The sequence below is a fragment of the Amblyomma maculatum genome, chromosome 1 (assembly GCF_055883805.1).
Source record: "Amblyomma maculatum isolate TAMU_Amacu chromosome 1, ASM5588380v1, whole genome shotgun sequence".
NCBI lineage: Eukaryota > Metazoa > Arthropoda > Arachnida > Ixodida > Ixodidae > Amblyomma > Amblyomma maculatum.
The window spans coordinates 474474775-474496849 of NC_139344.1; the positions used below are offsets into that span (position 1 = coordinate 474474775).

Below are 22075 nucleotides of genomic sequence, written 5' to 3' on the forward strand. Positions count from 1 at the left end.
TAGACATGTCTTTCAGGCAATGGCTTCGAGCTCAATAGGATAGCCAAAGGAATGGATGCGATCTTCTAGAGACATGCTCCTGATTTTGAATGGCTGCGATGCCTCAAAAGCGTGGTGATTGGGGCTAGTTGGCTGCAATGCACGGTGAAAAAATTTGCAGCACAAAAGAGACGTATGCACAAGCGTAAGGATTGATGCTTAAATACAAGCAACGCTCGTGGCGTGAAGTCTAATCACAAAGACAAGTTTGAGCGTGAAATAATATGCAGCTTTTCACAACAAAAAAGGGTGGTGATAATTGCATCAGCACGCCATTATCTTTGCTTAAGAATGAAATGGCTTTTTTGAACAACTGCAATTAGACTTCACGTCATGGGCATTGTTTGTATTTACGTGTCAAACCTTCTCAAATAAAATTCAGTTAGACATATAGCACCTGTCCTGCCTTGTTTGAGCCTTACGCTTGTGTCTATGTCTCTTTCATGCTGCAAATTTTTTCACCATGCGATGCCTCAAACACGGATGCAAGGTCCAGATATTTGTTACCTGCCAGTGATGTGGTCATGATTTGTCAAGGCTACAAGGCTTCAAATGACTGATGCCGATGTCGCTGGACAATTTTTTTTTCACAAGACTACTAATGATGTTGAGTTAACATGTGTGTAATCCAGGAAAGTATCAAATTGAATCCTCTAGAATATTGCTAAATGGAGTTTGGAAAAGCACAGTCGAAGCTTTTTGGTGCAAGATGTGGAAGGCTTTTCCAGTGCCCGTACACATTTGCACTGTTCTCAGTGTAAAAGAAGCTTCGCAACATATCCGTAAAAGTATCCGGAATCCATCCGTGTCATTTTTTGATGCTTCCACCATCCCATTTATGTACTGCCTAAACACCACTCTAGCAGGTGACTGCCGCTGTGCCTCTGCATTGTCCCACTCGTATGCACTATCATCATTTTGGATACTTCACACCACTGCACTAATGCAACATAGAGAAACCTTGGCCACTAGGCTTATGCTACGTAGCATGTCCCCCAGGCTTGGTCTGCTCACACATAGCCACTTATATTATTCATGCCTGGTCACTAGATCAAAGGATGCTGACCGTTACGTTCATGGCGGAAGGAAGAATAGTGCTCCGTCATCGCGCTTGTCCTGTGGCGAGAAAGCGTGTGCGCTACTAGAGGCAAGCTGGTAGCATGTTGTCTACGGAACTATACTTTCCACTGACTTTGCTGGCGTTTATACGGAGACGACATGAGTGCTGAAATTTCGCAACCTGTGTCAACAATAAAGTACAGCAACATTCAAATACGCCCGTTTTGCTTAGTTGAGCACCTATTTCTAAATAAGTATGAGGGTCGCCTCTTACTGTCCAAATTACCTTTTCAACACAGACATACTTGTCTGCCCGAGCAGCAATGCAGCCTGCACCATAGGAGACTCTCAAAATAGGTTGCCTAGTCTGACAAAAAACTGTACACAATAACAATTCCTGGTTGCATAACTGGCAACTAGCACTCGTATAATAACGTTCAGAACCAACTCGCACATTCTCAACTGCAACTGCTGATTAGTCTGAGCCGCTGCCTTGAATATCTTGTGCATTTGGCTCTGGAAGGAACAGCATAATTATGCATTCATTGGGAAGAATTTTATACGCTGCTGCAGTCGTGGCTACATGCGCTGCAAGTCGAAAGTGTTGTTCCGAAACGCTCCCGAAGCCGGTATTCAAAGCGCATCGCTGTAAACAGACGTGCTTCCAGCCTAAAAAATATAATTGAAAGCCCTTGAACATGATATATGCGACATGGTTTAAGAGTGTGAACAAAACACAATTTTCATCCTCCAGATGACATAAAAATTAAGCACTTGCATCAAGCGGCACCATAGAGAAAAAAGCCAATCCAGTCCTGCTCCCTGTGGCTGCACTACGCATAGAAAGCTAACTGGATGTGCCTCGTGGCACTTTCAGACCACCTCTTCTACCGAGCATTAGGTAGTCTAAGTGAGCGGGTGGGAGGTGAGGTTTCGAGTGCCACTTAACATCTCCGTGCGCACACAGCATGGCAAGAATGGCAGGCGCAGATTGCCATGCAAGTGGAAGCATAGCGCCTAAAACAGGGGCCTTGTAATGTGAGTGCCTCACTGCGGAACATTGCTTCACCGCAGAAAGCACCTAGTTTACGGCCAGTCTCATGAAATGATACTCGCAAACAGGGGTTTTAGATAACAATCTTGAATAGACGCGCCAGAGAGCATAACCAGGCACGGAAAATATAGCAGGCTATGGCTCACATTAGAGCACCTGCAGTTACCTGCTAAATGTATGTCACAATAAATTATTGCAGAATTACGAAAGTATGTTGGAGTTGGAGTTTATTTCTTTCTTTTTACAAGAAAGGGGAAGCCAAGGCAAAAGGCGACAAGCCTGACTGGGTCTTGGCTGCATTATGTGATAGCAATAATGCAATTTAATGGGACAATGTTATGGTTCATGATTTAGAGCCTGTGGAGCCAAAATGGATTCATGTTCCCTGCCATTTACTTTGGCATTTTCGTAGGTACAGATACTAATGTGCAAAGAAACAAGCTTGCTCATGGCATTAGTTTTTCCTCCAGTCACAGTCCAAATATTTTTCTCTTGCATGCAGTCACAACATACTTGGCAACTGGAACTTATTGGCACTAAATCTATTGGTGAATTGGGGCAACATCCACGCTTAAAGCAGCTCAGCGTGTTAAGATTTCCTTTTTTACTTATTTTCCCTCACAATATGCAATGCTTATTTAGCGCCCTGTCAGTGAACAAACAGCACAGGAAAGAGACATGGAGTGACAAATCATGCATATGGTGCCGGTTACTATAATCTGTCATTGGCAAACAGGAAAGAAAGCCAATCAACATAGCCCATGTATATGAGCCTAGTTTAAAGCTGCACGGGGTCCAACTCACTTTGGCCGACACATCCCCAAACTGGAGCAGCTCCACCAAGACTCCGGAAGTTGACTTGAAGGGGCGCAGGCGCCGGCCAGTGCATTCAGACACTATGGACACCTGGGTCAGGAAAACCACAACATGAGAGGCCAAGCTGCATGTGCGCTGGCTTTAAATGCAAGACAGCTCAGCTTATTCATACACTGCCATGAAAGAGACCTTCCTTTGATCCAGCATGACCTAAATATGTTTTGCCTCAGAATATAAATACTCCTTGTAACTAGGAAAGCATAGTGCAGAGAGAACAAAAACAGGACAAGTGATAAAAAGGCTATTGGCTTTCATCCTTCATTCTTCCTGCGCTATGCTTTCCAAGTTACAATGGATTACCAGACTGCCCAAGCCAATTACCTCATCAATATTCACTCAAATAAGGTTACGTGCCACAATATGTGCCACTCCACAGTGGCCTACAGAAGTACTGTGGAGAAAAGGGAAGAAGCTTGCAAAGTTTTGCTCATCTACCACAGAAACAAGTGACATCATCCAATCTAAATACTAAACGAACCTTATGACTGTATTCTAGAGTGTGTGCCTGTACCTCACAGGTTCAAAGACAAGCTCCGCAGGTTCCTGACACAACAAAAATGGCGGCCGCCTGTATACCTCTCAACTAACTGCTGTAGGCTACTCGAGTAAAACAAATAGCAAGACATCTATTCATCACTAAAAAGAAAAACGCCTATCACGCAGTGGCAGACCTAATAAGATTGGTGTGCACCAAAAATACACAAGGCTAGATCCAGCGTGCCCAAAAGCTCGGCATGTTTTTGTAGGAGGCCAGGAGGAGGGAAGGTGCAGGGAACCGTGGGAAGGGAAAGGAGTCAAGATAAGAAGACGAGCGTAATAAAAAAAAAACAGAATAGAGGGGGAGGATAAATAAACTGAAGAATGCAGAATTGTATTAGAGAAAAAAAAAATGTGGTCCAGAGAAAAGTAAAGCAGAAAAAGGGGAAATGATGCGTACCAGTGAAACAAAAGAAAACAAAACAGAAAGGTACCGCCGTACAAGCAAAAAATAACAGAGGAGAAAGAAATAAAAATAAAACTGTCCATCTGTACATTCCTGTACATTCCCAAATCATAACATACATAGAAGAAAATAACATAATCTTCAAATACCAGCATGGCTTTCGCAAGGGATATTCATGCTATGGGCAGTTAGCAGGATTCACTAATGACTTGCTATCCTGTATTGACGTCGACAACCAGGTTGATGCCATATTCCTGAATTCTTTTAAAGCTTTTAAATGCGTTCCTCGACACAGACTACTAGTGAAACGAAAATATCTTAACATTAACACACAAGTGATTTTATGGATAAAACATTTTTTGTCATTTCGAACCCAGTTCACAAATATATATCACTGTAATCCCTCTTTTATTCCAGTCACGTACGGCGTTCCGCAAGGGAGCGTGTGCTTGGTCCGTTGCTTTTTCTAATATATATCAATGATTTGCCTAACTGCATCTCGTCCCGTGTAAGACTGTTTGCCGATGACTGTGTTGTTTACCATAAAATTACTACTGAAGCTGACCAACAAGCATTGCAATCTGACCTAAACGAGATTAACGTGGTGTCATGACTGGCAAATGGCCCTAAATCATACCAAAACTAAGTGCATGTCATTCACACATTCCTCCTCCCGCATTCCAACCTCATACATTATAGATAACAATATTGTCGAGCTTACTACAACGTACAAATATCTAGGAGCAAATTTTCACACGGACCTAATATGGCATCATCACATCAACATTACTCTTGCAACTGCTAATCACTCATTCGGAATCATGAAACACAGACTAAAGCAAGCACTCTCACACTTAAAAAAGCTCGCATACACCACCTTAATGAGACCTAAAATTGAATATGCATGTGCAATCTGAGGCCAGAGCCAGAATTACATCATACAAAACATTGAATCCCTGCAAAGCCATGCTGTTCGCTTAATTTTTTTCGGACTATTCCCCGTACACCAGTGTTACAACTTAAAAAAATCGTGCTGAATTAGATCCACTATCACTACGACGAAAACACGTTTGCTTATCTCTGTTCCGTGAGCTCTATCACCACAATGTTTTGCATCACTACTTCTTTCAGCCACCTGGCCTCATTTTCCCTCGCCGTGATCATCCCTACAAAGTCAATCGCCCGGTGTGCCATTCATCTTTTTACGCACAATCATTCATACCTAGAACCATAAGTGACTGGAATAACCTACCATCAAGTATTGCCACCAAGATTCACCCAGACAAATTTCACGAAATGCTACATACTCACATCAGAATGTGATGTCCCTGTACACCACTTATTTATATTACATAAAGCCAATAATCATTCTTTTGTGCTCCCTCGAATACCAGTACCTTCTTTCAAATGTCTTTGTATTCTTAATCTGCGCTGTAAGCAGTTTTTTTGTTGTTGTTTTTGTATCATTAATCTCGACTGTTTGAATTTTTACTCTTTTCCATTTGCGATCTAGTGTTGTTCTACTGTACTGCTAAAATGGTGTTTGCATTTTGTTTCCCTTTTCTGTTTTTGAACTAAGTATTATCAAAGTGCTTCTTGTGTCCCCCCTATATAATATCCTCCCTGAAGGGCCTTTAGGGTACTTGAATGAATGAATGAATGAATGAATCTAACAGCCATTAGTAGCAAGCATATAAGGAACAAGAATAAAAAGAAAAAAGATTACTATGGGCACACATGCAGGGCAAGCAAACAGTAAGGCTCCATGTCCATATGTCAGGGCCTCAGCCCACCAAGATTGGCCATCTGGGGCCTCCGACAACATAAGCCATGTAGCAGACTGGCACGTGGGTTTACGAACCATCGGGGCAGGATTGGATGCGATTGGCAGTAAAGATGAAAAGCGAACAGCAATGCGAATAAGCAGTGCATTCGCACTGCACAAGAACAAGGGGAAGAAAGTAAAGAAGAGAAGTCTGGATAGCCAGGAAGCCGCTCTACTATGTCTGCGGTGAGCAGACAGGTGCAATATTTTGTACCTGAGTGGCCTCCGGAATTCTCGTCACATGGTAGATGAGGTGCAGTGCTGCCACCTTTCTCTCTGGGTACCATTAAAAATGTATGCTAAGAAAAGTATTCATTAAAGGAATTTGATCAAATACAAAGGTTAGCAGTTTGTTTTAAATATAATCGTTATCACCAGCTTGATTCTCGAACCCAACCTACTAAATAGAAAAATGTAAGGACTTTAGAACCATGCAGGAATTTAGCTAGAACATAACCACCGTTTAATCTATATGGCTGTCAGCTTTGCCTAAGCCATTCAACATATTTGCAGCCATCACCATCCAGAGTTGCAAAACACCATAATTTGCATAGGCTAACTCTTATGTTTGTTGACAGCGAAAGGTTCAAATATTGCTAAGGCATGAAACCTTCATTCAGGATGGGATCATGCCAGACGAGTGAAGTTAGATCTCGGTCACGTTCAGCAGCGCCACTTCCACTTCTTCCACCATTAACCCCCTGTCCTTCTATGTCGTCTTCACTCCTCTGTCACATTTTACCCCTGCGCAGTTTAAGCCTCACCAGGCGAGTTATGCTGGCTCCCAAGAGTGGTACGGCATCAGGCGAGCGAAGTGCGACAGTTCAGTTTTCTCAGAACGGCGACCAGTTGAGATGATGCGTGCAATTTCATACGCGATGTCATCACGGTAAGGTAGAAAGTCGGCCGAGTTGGTACAGAGACATGATTGAAATAATGCATGTCTAAAGGAACATTTGGGAACCTACTCGCACGTGGCTGTTCATTGCAGGAAATGCAACAAAGAAAAAAATAAGGAAGGTAAAAAGAAAGATGAACAAGGCGGCTACCCGCTGTTTTCATGAACTAACATTATTTTTCGTCATCGAGATAAGTTAACACGAGAAGTTAAGGAGAACTACTTTATCAGAAAAAAAAAAAAAAAAGGCAATAGGTGCATCAGCCAGCCTTCTGTCTCCTTTGTAGACTGTGAATTTTTTATATCTGAATAAAATGTGAAATGTAATGCGGAGGTTTTTTGACTCTCTTCCAGTTCCTCGTAAGTGCGTCTGTTTGTTGTTCTGTATATATTTCTCGTCTGTTCAAGTAAACTTAGTTGTGAGTCTGTGCTTGTCCTGTTCATTTCGTGTAGTCTTTTTTAGTGCAGCGCATTATTTCAATCATGTGATGTCACTAATTCTGGCCACATAAGGGCAATCTTAGTGGGCTTCTGATGCAAGCTGGACTGGACGCCAAAGCCAGACCATATCGCCCAGAGCATACATGCCAGCAGTGATCATCGTAGCGCTCCTTGAAATGCTCTTGCGATCCATTGGATCACAAGGCAATCCGACAAGCTTCTTCAGCTAAGGACAGGATCTAGGCGACATCTAGATTTTCACTGGCAGAAAACAGCAGGATTGTATCCAGGGTGTAGCGTGGCAGGCGAGCGCAGAAGAGATAGAATGGACCGTATCCAGTAGTTTCATGAGCAGTGGTATGGAAGGCATATGTGACGTAGGGCAGTATGTTGTCCCAGTTCTTATGATCTGAGTCCACATACATATGTATATACATGGCAAGCATGTTGGTCAGTGTCCTGTTGATGCATTCCGTCAAACCATTTGTCTGTGGGTCATATGGTGTTGAGCGTTTGTAGGTGACTGTGCATAGACATAGGAGCTCCTAAACAATATCGACAGTGAATTGGCAGCCTCGGTTACTGATTATGACTCGTGGTGGTCCAGGCCGCAAGAAGATTGAATTCAGAAGGAACGACACTTGATGCGCGGTAGCCGATGGTAGAGCAACTGTTTTGCAATAGCGAGTAAGGTAGTCTGCAAATATTACGATCCACAGATTGCCGTTTGGAGATTTTGTTCAAGCAGATCAATTCCGACCTCTTCAAGCGGACTGCTGAGAGGCACCACGGGGTGAAGTAGGCCAGGTGGAGCAGAGGCAGGATGTTCATGAGGCTGACACTGCGTGCAGCTGGCCACATATTGTTCTGTCGTGGGACGCATTTTCGGCCAGTAAAACCGCTCTTGAGCTCAAGGGAGCGTGCCAACCGATTCCAGATGTCCGGACACGAGATCGTCATGCATCACACATAAAATAGAGGAGCATAGAGCGTTTGGAACAACGAGCAGGTATTAAGAGCCTATAGGAGAGTAGTTGTCTTTCCACAGGAGACCGTGGCAGATACAGAAACGGCCTTTAACTCCCTGGGTGCGTGCAGTGGCAAACAGAGGCTGTAGATCTGGATCTAAGCGTTGATCAGTTTTAAATACCTCAGCGTCAGGAAACTCTGGGATGATGGCTGAAACGTATTGGTCGAAATTGTCACTGTCATACTCTGTTGATGACAGCTGCATTCGCGAGAGACAGTCTGTATCGGAATGCCGGCTACTCTTGTATACAACATTGAAGTTATACTCCTGCAGATGGAGGGCCCAGTGTGCGAGGCGACCGCATGGATCTCGAAGATTGACGAGCCAGCAGAGGGAGTGACAGTCAGACACAATCGTGAATGGGTGCTAATGCAAGTAAGATCGGAACCTCGGCACGGCGAAGATCACAGCAAGGCATTCTTGTTCGGTGACAGTGTAGTTGCGCCCTGGCTTTCTGAGGGAGCGGCTCGCATATGCAATAACATGCTCCTGATCAGCTCTGCGCTGAACCATAACAGCACCGATGCTAAAACCACTAGCATGGGAATGGACTTCTGTTGGTGCGGAGGGGTCGAAATGCTGGAGAACAGGATGTGAGATCAATAGGAATTTCAGCTGGCGGAATGAGGCATCGCACTCGGCAGTCCATTTAAACGAAGCTCCTTAGTGAAGAAGGCATGTCAGCAGGTAGGTGATGTCAAAGTGGTGAATAAAACGCTAGCAATAGGAATATAACCCAAAAAAAACTGCGGACCTCTTTGACTGTTCGTAGTGCTTGAAAGGACTCCACAGCTGTCGTTTTCTGAGGGTCTGGTCACATGCCCTACTCATCAATGAGATGCCGATTACCAAAGCTGGATGCTCGCCAAAGTGGCACTTCTTAGAATTGAGGACTAGTCCAGCATTATGTAAACAGTCTAATATGCGCGCTAAGTGGTAGTTATGCTCGTCGAACGTTTGATAAAAAATTACGACATCATCAAGATAGCATAAACGTATGTCCCATTTCATGCCGCACAATACCGTGTCCATAAATCTTTCAAACATCACAGGCGCATTGCAAAGTCCAAACGGCATTATATTAAATTCAAAAAGTTCATCTGGTGTTACAAACGGCGTTTTTTTCTTTGTCTGCCGGATGCACCAGGATCTGCCAGTAACCTGATCGCACATCTACGTAAGAAAAATAAGAAGCACCAAAGAGGCAGTCTATAGGCGTCGTCAATGCGAAGCAAAGGGTATACTACATCCTTTTTGGTGATGGCATTTAACCAGCGGCAGTCCACGCAAAATTGCCATGTACCATTTTTTGTAAGGACAAGAATCACGAGAGCAGCCCAAGGACTGAACGACTCCTGAATGATTTTCTTCTCAAGCATCTCCGTGACTTGCTCGTGGATTACTTTGCACTCCGACGGTGACACACGATAAGGCTTTTGATGAATCTGGCGAGACGAACCGGTATCGACAGTGCGGCGCATATGAGACTTGGGAATAAAGGATGGTCCACGGGGCTGGGAGAAGTTGAAGACAGCCGAGTACTACAGCAGAATGTCTACAAGTGAGCGGCATTGAGTGGTACTCAGTGTTTTGTTGATCATGCTGAAATTTTTACATTCAGCGCTGGACGCTGGAACGGGTTCAGCCGGAGCAGCTACGGCCGACGCCACAGCTAGAGTTGGTTCACATAAAGCAAGTTTTAAGAGACTTGGTAAAACGATGGGTTAGATGAATTAACAGTCCACAACCACATGCTGCCCCACAGATACAGACAGTGTGGCACTAAAATGTTGCATTTTAAGCAAGTCGAATGCACTGGTTCCACTAGCGCTTCAAACATTTCACATTGGTCAAGGGCAGCGAACACTGTGAAATGGGTTTTACTGAGGGTTCAACAGGGAATATAGCCCTCTGTAAGCTGCATGGCGAACAGCACAGGAACACAGTCCGGCTAAGCACAAACCAGCGAGCTCGAGCAGCGCAGTGGCACTTCGTTGTTCTCTTCCTCATGTTTCGTGACATCCGCTCTTCGTTCACTACAATTTCCCCGGGAGCGAAAAGGAGCCATCTATGGTGAAGGCAAGACGAGCGGGTCGTATTACGTTTTGAGGTGGTTCACGTGCACGGTTTCGTGGCCGCGATTACGCATGTCCAAAGAGGGAGTGAGTGGCTCCATGATATAATTTACAGGGGAGGTTTGGTGAACGATGCGGTAGGGGCCGTGATATTCAGTTCGAAATTTCGATGACAATCCTGGTGGGGTGCTAGGAACCCAGATCCAAACGAGCGACCCTGTAGGGAAAACATGCGGCATCTGATCTTCGTCGTGACAATGCTTTTGGCGGCCTTGAGATTCCGATGTTAAACTGCGGGGCAGTTGGGACATTCCTCCGCATGCTTTGCAGCGTCAGAAAGTGGAGTCCACTCGGAGGAGTCGGGACGATATGATAATATAGTGTCCATCGTGGACGACGCCTCACGCCCATAAAGGAGGAAGAAAGGGCTAAAGCCGGTGGTTGACTGCGTGGCGGTGTTGTAAGCGTACATCACGAAAGGAAGAACAGCACCCCAGTTAGTCTGATTGGCGGCAACGTACATCGTGAGCATATTTCCAAGAGTACGGTTGAAGCGCTCAGTCAGCCCGTTAGTTCGAGGGTGATAGGCTGTGGTGGTCTGATGTATGATGCGACATTCGGCCAGTAGAGCTTAAACGACATTGGAAAGGAAGACTCGGCCTCCGTCACTGAGCAGCTCACGCGGTGCGCCGTGGCGAAGAACAAAATGATGAAGCAAGAACAGGGCAACCTCACAAGCAGTAGCGGCAGGTAGGGCAGCGGTTTCCGCATATCGGGTGAGGTGGTCGATGCTGACGATAATCCAGAAGTTCCCAGAGACCATGCAAGGAAGTGGCTCGTAAAGATCAACGCCAATACGATCAAAAGGGCGGGCCGGGCATGGAAGGGGTTGTAAGGGGCCAGACGCACGAGGTGTGGCGGGCTTGCGGCGCTGACAGGCGATGCAGGAGCGGACGTATTTGCGAATATAACCGAGCATGCCGCGCCAATAGTAGCGTTGAGAAATTCTTTCAAACGTCTTGACTACACTAGGATGGGCAAACTGAGGGTCAGCATGGAAAGAAGCACAAATTTCATGTCGTAAATGGCGGGAAATGACGAGAAGCCACCGTCGACCATCAGTCATATAATTGCGGCGGTAGAGAAGACCATCTCGCAGGGCAAAGTGTGGTGCTTGATGGCGTAAAGTCCGAGAAGGTGCAGCGCTGGGAGAAGTGGACACGATGTCAATAAGAGATGCGAGCCACGGGTCTTTTCGCTGCTCCGCAGGCATGTCAGCGATGGTTAGAGACGAGAGGACGGGATCAGCCGCTGTGGAGCAAGCAGGTTCGCTGGATAGGGGAGAACGAGACAGAGCGTCGGCGTCCATGTGTTTACGGCCAGAGCAATATACAATGCGGATGTCAAATTCTTGAAGGCGGAAGGCCCATCGTGCCAGGCGACCGGCCAGGTCTTTAAGAGAGGACAGCCAACATAACGCGTGGTGGTCCGAGACGATGTCAAACTGGCGACCGTACAGGTAGGGTCGGAATTTCATTAGTGCCCACACAATTGTCAAACACTCCTTTTCCGTAACTGAGTAGTTGCATTCAACTTTAGAGAGGACACGGCTCACGTAGGCGATGACGTATTCGTGGAAGCCGTTTTTTCGTTGAGCCAAGATAGCTCCGAGGCCAACGCCACTCGCATCAGTATGGACCTCGGTGGGTGCTGTTGGGTCGTAGTGGCGAAAGATTGGTGGCGATGTCAAAAGATGGCGCAATGCGGTGAACACTTCGTTGCACTCGGCCGACCAGGCAGTTAACTCGCTGTTTCCCCTGAGTAGTTTCGTCAGGGGTGCAATAACAGAAGCAAAGTTCCGTACGAAGCGTCGAAAATACGAGCACAAACCTATGAAGCTTCGAAGTTGCTTGAGTGAGACCGGTTTAGGAAACTCTGCAACTGCACACAGCTTGGCCGGATCAGGGCGAACACCTTTTTTAGAGACGATGTGACCCAAAATTGTCAACTGCTGGGCACCGAAGTGACACTTCTTAAGATTCAGTTGTAGGCCAGCGACAGTAAGAGAAACCAAAACTTGCCGCAAGCGCTCTAGGTGCATAGCGAAGTCGGTGGAAAAGACAACCATGTCGTCCAAGTAGCAGAGGCAGATGTGCCACTTGAACTTCCGCAAGATGTTATCCATCATCCTCTCGAATGTGGCGGGCGCACTGCACAGACCGAAGGGCATCACATTAAATTTATAAAGGCCATCCGGCGTCACAAATGCAGTCTTCTCTCTGTCACAGGCGGCCATTGTGACTTGCCAGTAACCAGAACGTAAATCAAGAGACGAAAAGTGCTCAGCACCTTGAAGGCAATCAAGAGCATCGTCTATACGTGGAAGGGGGTAATTGTCCTTGTGGGTAATTTTGTTGAGGCACCGGTAATCGATACAAAAGCGAAACGAACCATCTTTCTTCTTTGCTAGCAGCACTGGTGAAGACCAGGGGCATTGAGATGGATGGATTACACCATGTTGTAGCATGTCCTCAACTTGCTCGTTGATCACGCGACACTCTGCCGCTGACACACTATAGGGGCGCTGTCAAAAAAGCGAGTTAGAGCCGATCTGAATGTGATGCGCGACTGTGGAAGTGCGGCCGAGAGGTGTGTGGGTGGCGTCGAACGCGGAGCGAAATGTCTGTAAAAGGGCCACAAGCAAGGTGGGCTGGTTGAATAGAACCAGGAGATTCCCCACGTAGCAGAATAATCGGGCGTGGAGACGGATTGCAGATGAGTAGCTTCGTGAAGCCATCGAGAACAGCAGATGGCAGCGGCAGGTGCTTGCGGTGGATGAAGGATGCAGACGGCGTAAATAGAACACTAACGGCTGACACTGCAGGACACGAAAGAGGCACAAGGGCACAAGCCTCTGGAGCTACGTCGACATCTTCAGTGATCGTGAGCTTTTGAGGACACATTTTTGAGGTTGTCGTCGGGCAGTACGTTGCACAGTGCAGAAAATTCTACTTCAGCTCGGGCGCAATCGATCACGGCGTTATTTTTAGACAAGAAGTCCCATCCGAGGATTACGTCGTGGAAACAAGACGACAAAGCTACGAACTCGACACTGTACAAAAGACCTTCAATGACGACACGTGCTGTACATGCTGCTAAAGGTGCAATCCTCTCTTCGCTGCCAGTGCAGAGCGACAAACTGTTAAATGGAGTCATAACTTGTCATAATTGTCGGCAAAGTCGCTCATGAATCACAGACACTGCAGCACCCGTATCGACCCGTGCATATACAGACAGACCATCAATAGAAATTACTATAACGTTCATGGGCAAAATATGAGGTCTTGAGTTTTTCGCAGAGCACGCAGTTCTTGCCTCAGGAACCACGAAACTTCGTTTCCCTCGTCAGCAGGGGGTGGTCGCCAGCGCATTGGTGAGTGGAGAAGGAGAACGATGGGTTGCGTACGAACGCTGTCCGGCAGTCTATGCAGGCGAAGAGGGAGCAGAACGAAGCAGTGGTGGAGAGTACTCCGAAGACGCAGGCTCGGGACGCGCAGCCATGCGGCGATGGCACCGACGGGCCACATGCCCAGGGCAACCATAGTAGTAATAAATTGGGCGATTATCTGAAGTGCGCCATGGGTTGCAATAGTGCGGAGTCGCAGGATGAAGCAGAGCCGTTTGAGGAAGCAGTGAATAGCGCAGGACAGGCTGCATGGGTGGTAAGGGCTCAGGCGGAGGCCGCGCAGCCACTGCTGCATAGGTCAAAGGGGCTGGGACAGAAGGTTGGCTATAGTACTGTACTGGTGCTCCGACGTATGTCAAGGGAGCGACAGCAGGAGCTTCAGGAAGCGTGGGAAGCGCTTCTGCGATTTGTTCGTGGATGACTCGCTGCAACTTTGACACCAAAGGAGAGGAAGCGTCAGGACGATGGGGAACAAGGGACAGTTGACGGGCAACTTCTTCTCGAACGAACTGCTTTATTTATTGCAGCAAGGGGGACTGTTCTGCATCGGCGGTTAAAGCTGCAAGAGGCTCCTGGTGTGAGATCGAAGAACGAGTGATTTGACGGCGCTTGTGTAAAAGTTTTGGCATGCATTGATTACATTGACGACGGTTGTTGGGTTTCTGGCCAGAAGCATCCGGAACATGTCATCGTCGATTCTTTGTAAAATATGACCAATCTTGGCATGTTCTGTCATTGAAGCGTCCATGCGCTTGCACAGGTCTACAACATCTTCAATATAACTTGTAAAATTTTCGCCGCGTAGTTGTGCACGGCTGCGCAAGCGTTTCTCAGCGCGCAGCTTGCGCACTGCAGGCCTGCCAAAGATATCGGAAAAAGTGGTCTTGAAAGCAGACCACGAGGAGATATTGGCCTCGTGGTTACGGAACCACAGGTTGGCGACGTCCGTTAGGTAGAATATGACGTTATTTAATTTGAGGCCGTCGTCCCATTCGTTGTGGGTACTGACCTGCTCATATGAGGACAGCCAATCTTCCACGTCGTGGTCGCCGGTTCCGCTGAAGATAGGAGGGTCCCGTTGGCGCAAAGCTTCAGCGCAAAAGACGGGGGATGAGGAGGCGGTTGGACTAGGAGTGGTAGCGTCGGTCATGGCTGTTGTCGGTAGTGTGCGGCTGCGGAGCTCCAGGGCAGATGGAAATCCTCACCTCCACCAAGTGAAATGAGTTTTACTGAGGGTTCAACAGGGAATATAGCCCTCCGTAAGCGGCACGGCGAACAGCACAGGAACACAGTCCGTCTAGGCACTAACCAGCGAGCTCGAGCAGCGCAGTGGCACTTTGTTGTTCCCTTCCTCGTGTTTCGTGACATCTGCTCTTCATTCACTACAACTGGAACACACACTGCAGCCCGCGATGGCACGATAGTATCTTGAGATACACAAAACGCTGTTCTGGCATCACACGCACTTTCCTCGAGGCTCGCCACATTCATAGGCGCAAAATAAACCTCGCCACTTGTGCAGTCGACCGTCGCTCCATACAGCTTCAAAAAGCCTATTCCTAAAATGACGTCATGGGTAGAGCTAGGAATAATGACAAATTCTGCTTGATAAACTGCTTCACCAAATTCAGCTTCAAGATTTCATACTCGAGCATGCAACGGCTCGCCACTCACATGACAATGCGTTGAGGTTTTATCACATTTGAGCATAACTTTGCGTCCCACAGGCATTTAAATCTCATACTGATCACAGAAACAGTTGCACCGGTATCAACGAGAGCTAGTGTAGATATGCCATTAACGACCACATAAACTTTGTTCTTAAGCATGGAGATGGGAGGAGGAATATCAGAAGAGAGTGAAATTCTAGTGGCTTCACCTCCAATGGTCGTGCTGGTTAGTTTTCCGGGCAAGACGGTGAGGACCGGCGATGAGGTGAAGGAGATCGCTGTGTACGAAGCACGGGAGGAGGAGTGAATGAAGGGGATGAATTACGAAGAGTGGTGTGCAAAAGTTCTGTTGGAGGAGATGAATACGCAGTCATCGTAGATGCACCCTGGTAAGCCAGTCACGCTAAGGTCAACGGCGGTAGCAGAATCTAGTAGTATGGCCTGGATTTCCACAGCGGAAGCAAACCAGAGGCGGGTAATCAATGGTCCATGCCCAACATTCTTCGTCGGAGCGATCAAAGGTCTGTGCCTAGTAACATTCATCAGCACTGGGACCCATTAAGAAGGCATCACGCTGCGCGTTCTTGTCATGAAGGGGCGGTTGCCGCTCACAGTAAAGTTAATCCTGGCGCAACCTTGCAGCACTGTGTGGTCGAGAATAATGAGGCGTGCAGTGCATACTCAAGTCCGCTGCATTGATGGAAGAAGACTCTCCCTATCACTGCACAGAAGTGAGAATGTGATCACAAGGGAGTGCATGACAGCAGGACAAATCTTCTCAAACTATCCGGCAAATAGTGGAGGCGAGGCTAGTGGCCTCTCGGAAGTTGTGTCCGAACTTCGATGTTATTCGGTGTACCTTTAAACTCTCAAATGTTCAGCAATGCTGTACGACATCGGTGACGAAGTTCAGGCTTTCCTTGCTGATAAGAAATGTGTAGATGACTTCAGCGAAGATCTGGAGCAAATGGCCCACTTTGTCCTTGTCGGACATACAAGGTGACCATGCAGAGCTTCAGTATTGCCTCAATATAATGCAAACATATCTCACCGGGATGTTGAGCCTGATGAGCCAATGTCTGCTCAGCCCTCTTCTTTTTCGCCGAAGGATCACCAAAGCACTTGGTTAGTTCTTTCACAAAGCGAGCCTAGGATTTCAAGGTATCCTTGCGATTTTCAAACCATATGACGGCCATATCTGTAAGCGAAAAAAACGATGCTTGCCAGTTGGTCGTTGTCGCAGTTGTTATAGCGGTTGGTAGTGGGTGAGTTATTCATCCATGTCATCACCCGCTGCTCCTGCAAAGGAGCGGAGCTCTCGGTAATGTGGCCAGGAACTGCTGAGTGTAGGCCTAAGTGTGGCTTCTCCGTCCAGGGACATCTCAAGCACGTGAGGTGGTAGGCCTGCAAGACCGACTCTGACGAGGCTCAGGTTGATCTGTTGTTAATTAGGACGTACCCAGCAAACCTTTACCAAGATGTTATGGCATAAAACCTTCACTCAGAACGGGGTTGCGCCAGATGAGCAAAGTCAGAGATCTTGGTCGCGTTCAGCAGCGCCACTTCCACCTTTTCCACCATTAACCCTCTGTTCTTCTACTATGCAGTCTCCGCTTCTCTGTTACACTATTACCTATTTCAAAGGATGCTAACATAATAGAACAATACACCTACTCAAGTACTTGCCATTAAAATGTGCTTCCAGTAACTGAACAGTATGTGATAGGCAAGGGTTCTCACTGGCTTTGACATTTTACTTTGTTCCATTTTCCTTTTGTGCTTGCTTTTACTCGTTTTGTTTACACGTTAAGGAGAAGAGTTCTACATGTTAAGAAGACGGGTTCAACTTAAATTTAGCACAATTAATACAGAGAGCTATGGAACAGAAAATGGTAGGTGTAATGTTATGAAACAGGAAGTGTGCAGAGTAGGTCAGGGAACAAAAATGAGTTACTCACTTACTAGTTAAAATCAAGAAGAAATGATAAAAAAAAAACATATCTGAAAGGAACAACGAAGATGGACAGAAATGATGTATACAAGAGCTTGTCTGCATTGTTCCTGTCTGTCTTTGCCTTCCCCATATGGTGTATTTTTTCATCATGAAAATGAACCAACTTGCCCAACTATCAGTGTTGCTTAAGAAGAATTGGACAGGCCATTGAGTGCGAAGAGATGATAACCGATGGCCGCTAAGGGTAATGAATTGAATTACAAGGGAAGGGGAGTGTAGCAGGGGCGGTAGAAAGTCGAGAGGGCAGGTGAGGTTAAGAAGTTTGCAGGGATAAAGTGGATGCAGCTGTCCTAGAACAGGACCGGGTTAATTGGAGGATTATGGGAGAGGCCTTCGCCCTGCAGTCAGGGTCATGACGATGATACTTTATTGCTGTGCCAAGTTAGAGATATAAAGCAAGAGTAAAGTTCTGCACTACCCACCTTCTCACCATGGGGGCCAAGGATGCCAGCCATGAGAAATGAGATTCGCACGTCACCCACCTGAGAGAGATGGAGGCAAAAGAGCAGCAGTCACAAACATACAACTGCGTACTTGAATGCATATTGTGCTGTGCAAAGGAAGCTGAATATGAAGAAAACATGCAGAGTGGAATGTGGAACTTCAACTGAGCTTTTACTACACAGACAGGCCTTTACACGTTAACTGTAATCGTGTCAAAACATAACAGGTAGTGACGTAGCTTTGTACAATATTTTAGCAAAATTATTTTACTGCAGTAATACTCTTTTACGCTGATTTATTTGACACAAAGCGCAATAGGGATGCAAACAGTGTATTATCGCGCATGTCACACCAAATTACCCAACATTGTCACATGGCTCAGCAAAATAGCTTTACTGCAATAATAGTTTTGCTGCACTCAGTGGATGATTCTGGAAAACATCATGATAACATTGAAAATGTGGTGAAAAGTTAGCGAATGCACACTTGAATCAGTCTGGTGTCTGGTTACTCAGAATGACAGTTCAAGCTTTGTTGTTGGTGCATTTTACTGCCCCCCTGCTACGGAACCAGGCGTTATGCATGAACTGCGGGAAATCGCATGTGGTTTTTCTGCAGACTGAGTGCTTCTTGGAGGTGATTTCAATTTGCCCGATGTAACGTGGTGTAATGGAATCTGTTACCAGAATTCTGGTACAGGTGCATACTATGAGCTAAAAAATTTATGCGATACGCTTGGTTACGTGCAATACGTATTTGAACCTACTCGCGATGGCAATATTCTTGACCTGTTGTTTTGCAACACTCCTGATGTACTATCTGATGTATGTATTACTCCTGGCATTAGTGACCATTTTGTAATTACCGCACAACTGACCATAGCTATCAAAAAACAAAAATACGTGAGTCCAGGAAGGTTTACTTTTACGACAGAGTAGACTATACAACAATATCAGAGAAACTACAGGACCATTTTTTGTCTTGAATGCATGACTGAAGATGCAAACGTTGACGATATTCAGAGCTTGTTTAAAGTCAGAATTAACAGCCTTACTGATACATATATTCCGAGCATTGAAAGTGGTAAACTTGAAAAAAGGCTGAAGCCTTGGATTAATGGACATCTTATGAAGCTCATTCGTAAATGACAGAGGACTTACTCACAATACCGCAGAACCAAATCAGAGCATGTTTTTCATAAACTAAAGAACCTAACGACACTTTTTAAGTCAAAGATGAATGAAACGCGGAAGAAATACTTTGAGCGGTTGGTTTCTGACTTTCGGTGCAACAATAGAAAAGCTTTTTATAAATTTATAAAGCGCTGCAGTAATGATAAGCACAGTCCTCTGCACATAGTTCATGATGGCTTGATCGTAACAGAAGACAGTGAAAAAGTTACGATATTTAATAATTTCTTCAAATCCGTTTTCCGCTCTCCGAAAGCAGTTCAGACTCAACCACGTAGAAATGATTACCCACCCATGCCTCCTTTTGTCTTCTCACACAATGGAATACTTCAGCTTCTAAATAATATAGACGAGTCCAAGGCTATAGGTCTAGACGGGATATCGCCAAGAGTTCTAAAAATTGTTGTGTAGCAGTGTCTCAGTATCTTTATGTAATTTATGACAAATCTTTTGCGCAGGCCGAGCTTCTTGATGAATGGAAAGTAGCTAATGTAGTACCAGTGTTTAAAAGTGGGACAAAATCTGATGTGTCTAACTATCGACCAATTTCCCTCACACCGATATTTTGCAAAATCCTTGAACACATATTATATTCGGCATTAATGCAGCACCTCTCTTCCATTAAGTTTCTAAACCCTCGCCAGCATGGATTTAGAAAAGGTTTTTCATGCACTACTCAATTGATAGAATTTTACCACGATATAGCGTCAGTGACTGATGAGAAGGGGCAGCTGGACTGTTTGTTTTTAGATTTTCAGAAGGCCTTCGATACGGTCTCCCACTCGGTCCTAATACAAAAACTAGAAAATCTTAACATTGATGACACTATTACTGCATGGATCGCAAATTATTTAACTTCACGGAAACGGAAGGTAGTGTTAAATGGCACCAGTTCAAGTTTGGTCTCTGTTACATCTGGTGTCCCGCAGGGATCTGTTCTGGGTCCGCTGCTTTTTCTTGTTTTTATAAATGATATCTCAAATGGAATAATCTCTAACATGCGACTGTATGCGGATGACTGTGTTTTGTATTCTGTTGTGACAAATGAAATGGGTTCCACACAGCTCCAGGATGATATTTTCCGAATAGAACAATGGTGTCGGGAAAATTCTCTGTTCTTGAACAGCAAGAAGTGTGTTCATGTTAGTTTCACAAAGAAACCCAACAAACTTTTTAATACATATTTCTTGGATAATCAAATAATAAAAAATGAAGCGAGTTACAAATATCTGGGTGTTACGTTTTCTGAAGATGGGACGTGGGCTTCGCATATACATAATACTGCCAGTAAGGCGGGAAGGGCTCTAAGCTTTTTGCAATGAAATTTAAAGAATGTGTCTGTCGAAGTAAAGCAGACTGCGTATCAGACTTATGTGCGACCGATATTAGAGTATGCCTGTCCTGTGTGGGACCCGTTCCATCGTGTGCATGTTGACGCCATTCACCGTATAAAATCTGTTGCTGCTCGGTTTGTTATGGGGAAGTATGATCGATTTCTCAGCACTACCAATATGAAACGTGAACTGTGCTGGTACCCTTTAAATGAACGACGAAAAAATTTGTGACTTAAATTGTTCTTCAGCATTTTTCACAATCAAACCGGAATCACTGTATCAAATTATTTACAGCAACCACATTATGTTTCTTCTCGAAATGACCATAAATTGAAGCTTCGAGCATACCAATGCCGTACTGATTTGTTTAAGTATTGATTTTTTCTGTGTACCATAAATGATTTGAACGCAGTGCCAGAGGATGTAGTTTGCCGCAAAACTGTGGATTTGTTTTATGATGTTTTGTGCCCCCCGCTGTAATGTTCTAGTGGCGCTGTGGGTATTGTATGAATAAAGATAAAGAATAAAGTATTACCGCGTATCTAAAAACAAACCGCGTTACTCTGCCACATCACTCAGAAAAAGGGTATTACTGCAATATTTGCCTTGACGTGCTATAAAAGACTATTCATTTGATACTGGTGCTGAGAGGGTTAAAAAAGGGGCTTATTTATTGGAATGTCAACCGTGTCAAGTCCAAATGTCACATGATTCAGCAATATTTATTCATTCGAGTACTCATCTTTCTGCGCTCAAAGCACGTCTCATTTGATACCTGTAATTGTACGGTTCAAAATGAGGGAAATTATCGCGAATGTCACACCGTATCATGCTACATGACCACGTAACTTAGCAAAGCTTTTTTAGTGAAACATTCGCCTCATTACTCTCAAAAACCTGTATCATTTGAAACACATGATTATAGGGTGCAAAAAGCTAAAAATAGCATGTATCACGTTACACTGTCACAAGACTCATCAAGATCGCTTTACAACCTTATTCATCTTATTACGCTCAGAAAGCCCGATCATTTCATACCCATGATTATAGGGTTAAAGAAAAAGCAATTGCGCATGTCAAGAGAAATCTTGTTACACTGTCATGTGACTCAGCAAAATCATGTTACTGCAATATTCGGCTTACTAAGCTCAAAAAGTCCTTTCATTTGACACCCATGGTGATACAATGAAAAAGGGGCGCATTATCGCGCATGTCACACCAAATCAAGTTACATTTCTCTTGACTGACCACATTTGATTTACAACTATATTCATCTTATTACGCTCAGAAAGCCCAATCATTTGATAACCCATGATTATAGGGTTAAAGAAAAAGCAAATTATTGCGCATGTCAAGAGAAAACATGTTACACTGTCATGTGACTCAGCAAAATTGTTTTACTGCAATATTCGCCTTATTAAGCTCGAAAAGCCCTTTTATTTGATACCCGTGATGATACGGTCGAAAAAAGGGCGCATTATCGCGCATGTCACACCAAATCACTTACATCTCTCATGACTCACCAAAATCGTTTTACAACAATATTCATCTTATTACGCTCAGAAAGCCCGATCATTTGATGCCGATGATTATAGGGTTAAAGAAAAAGCAAATTATTGCGCATCTCTAAAGAAATCATGTTACACTGTCACGTAACTCAGCAAAATTGTTTTACTGCAATATTCGCCTTATTAAGCTTAAAAAGCCCGTTCATTTG

The 22075-nt window shown here is 45.1% G+C and overlaps 1 protein-coding gene across 6 annotated transcripts in view; it reads right to left on the bottom strand.

Annotated features, from left to right (window-relative positions):
- The window catches only part of LOC146210003 (transmembrane protein 43-like), a 124839-nt gene that overhangs the window by 26218 nt on the left and 76546 nt on the right, over positions 1-22075 (bottom strand). For all 6 annotated transcript variants that reach the window (XM_084606108.1, XM_084606118.1, XM_084606127.1 and 3 more), the window contains 2 exons: positions 17813-17872; positions 2957-3058 (listed from right to left, as the gene is read on the bottom strand). In XM_084606108.1, coding sequence (XP_084462234.1) covers positions 2957-3058; positions 17813-17872 — 162 coding nt within the window. The remainder of the gene's footprint in view (positions 1-2956; positions 3059-17812; positions 17873-22075) is intronic.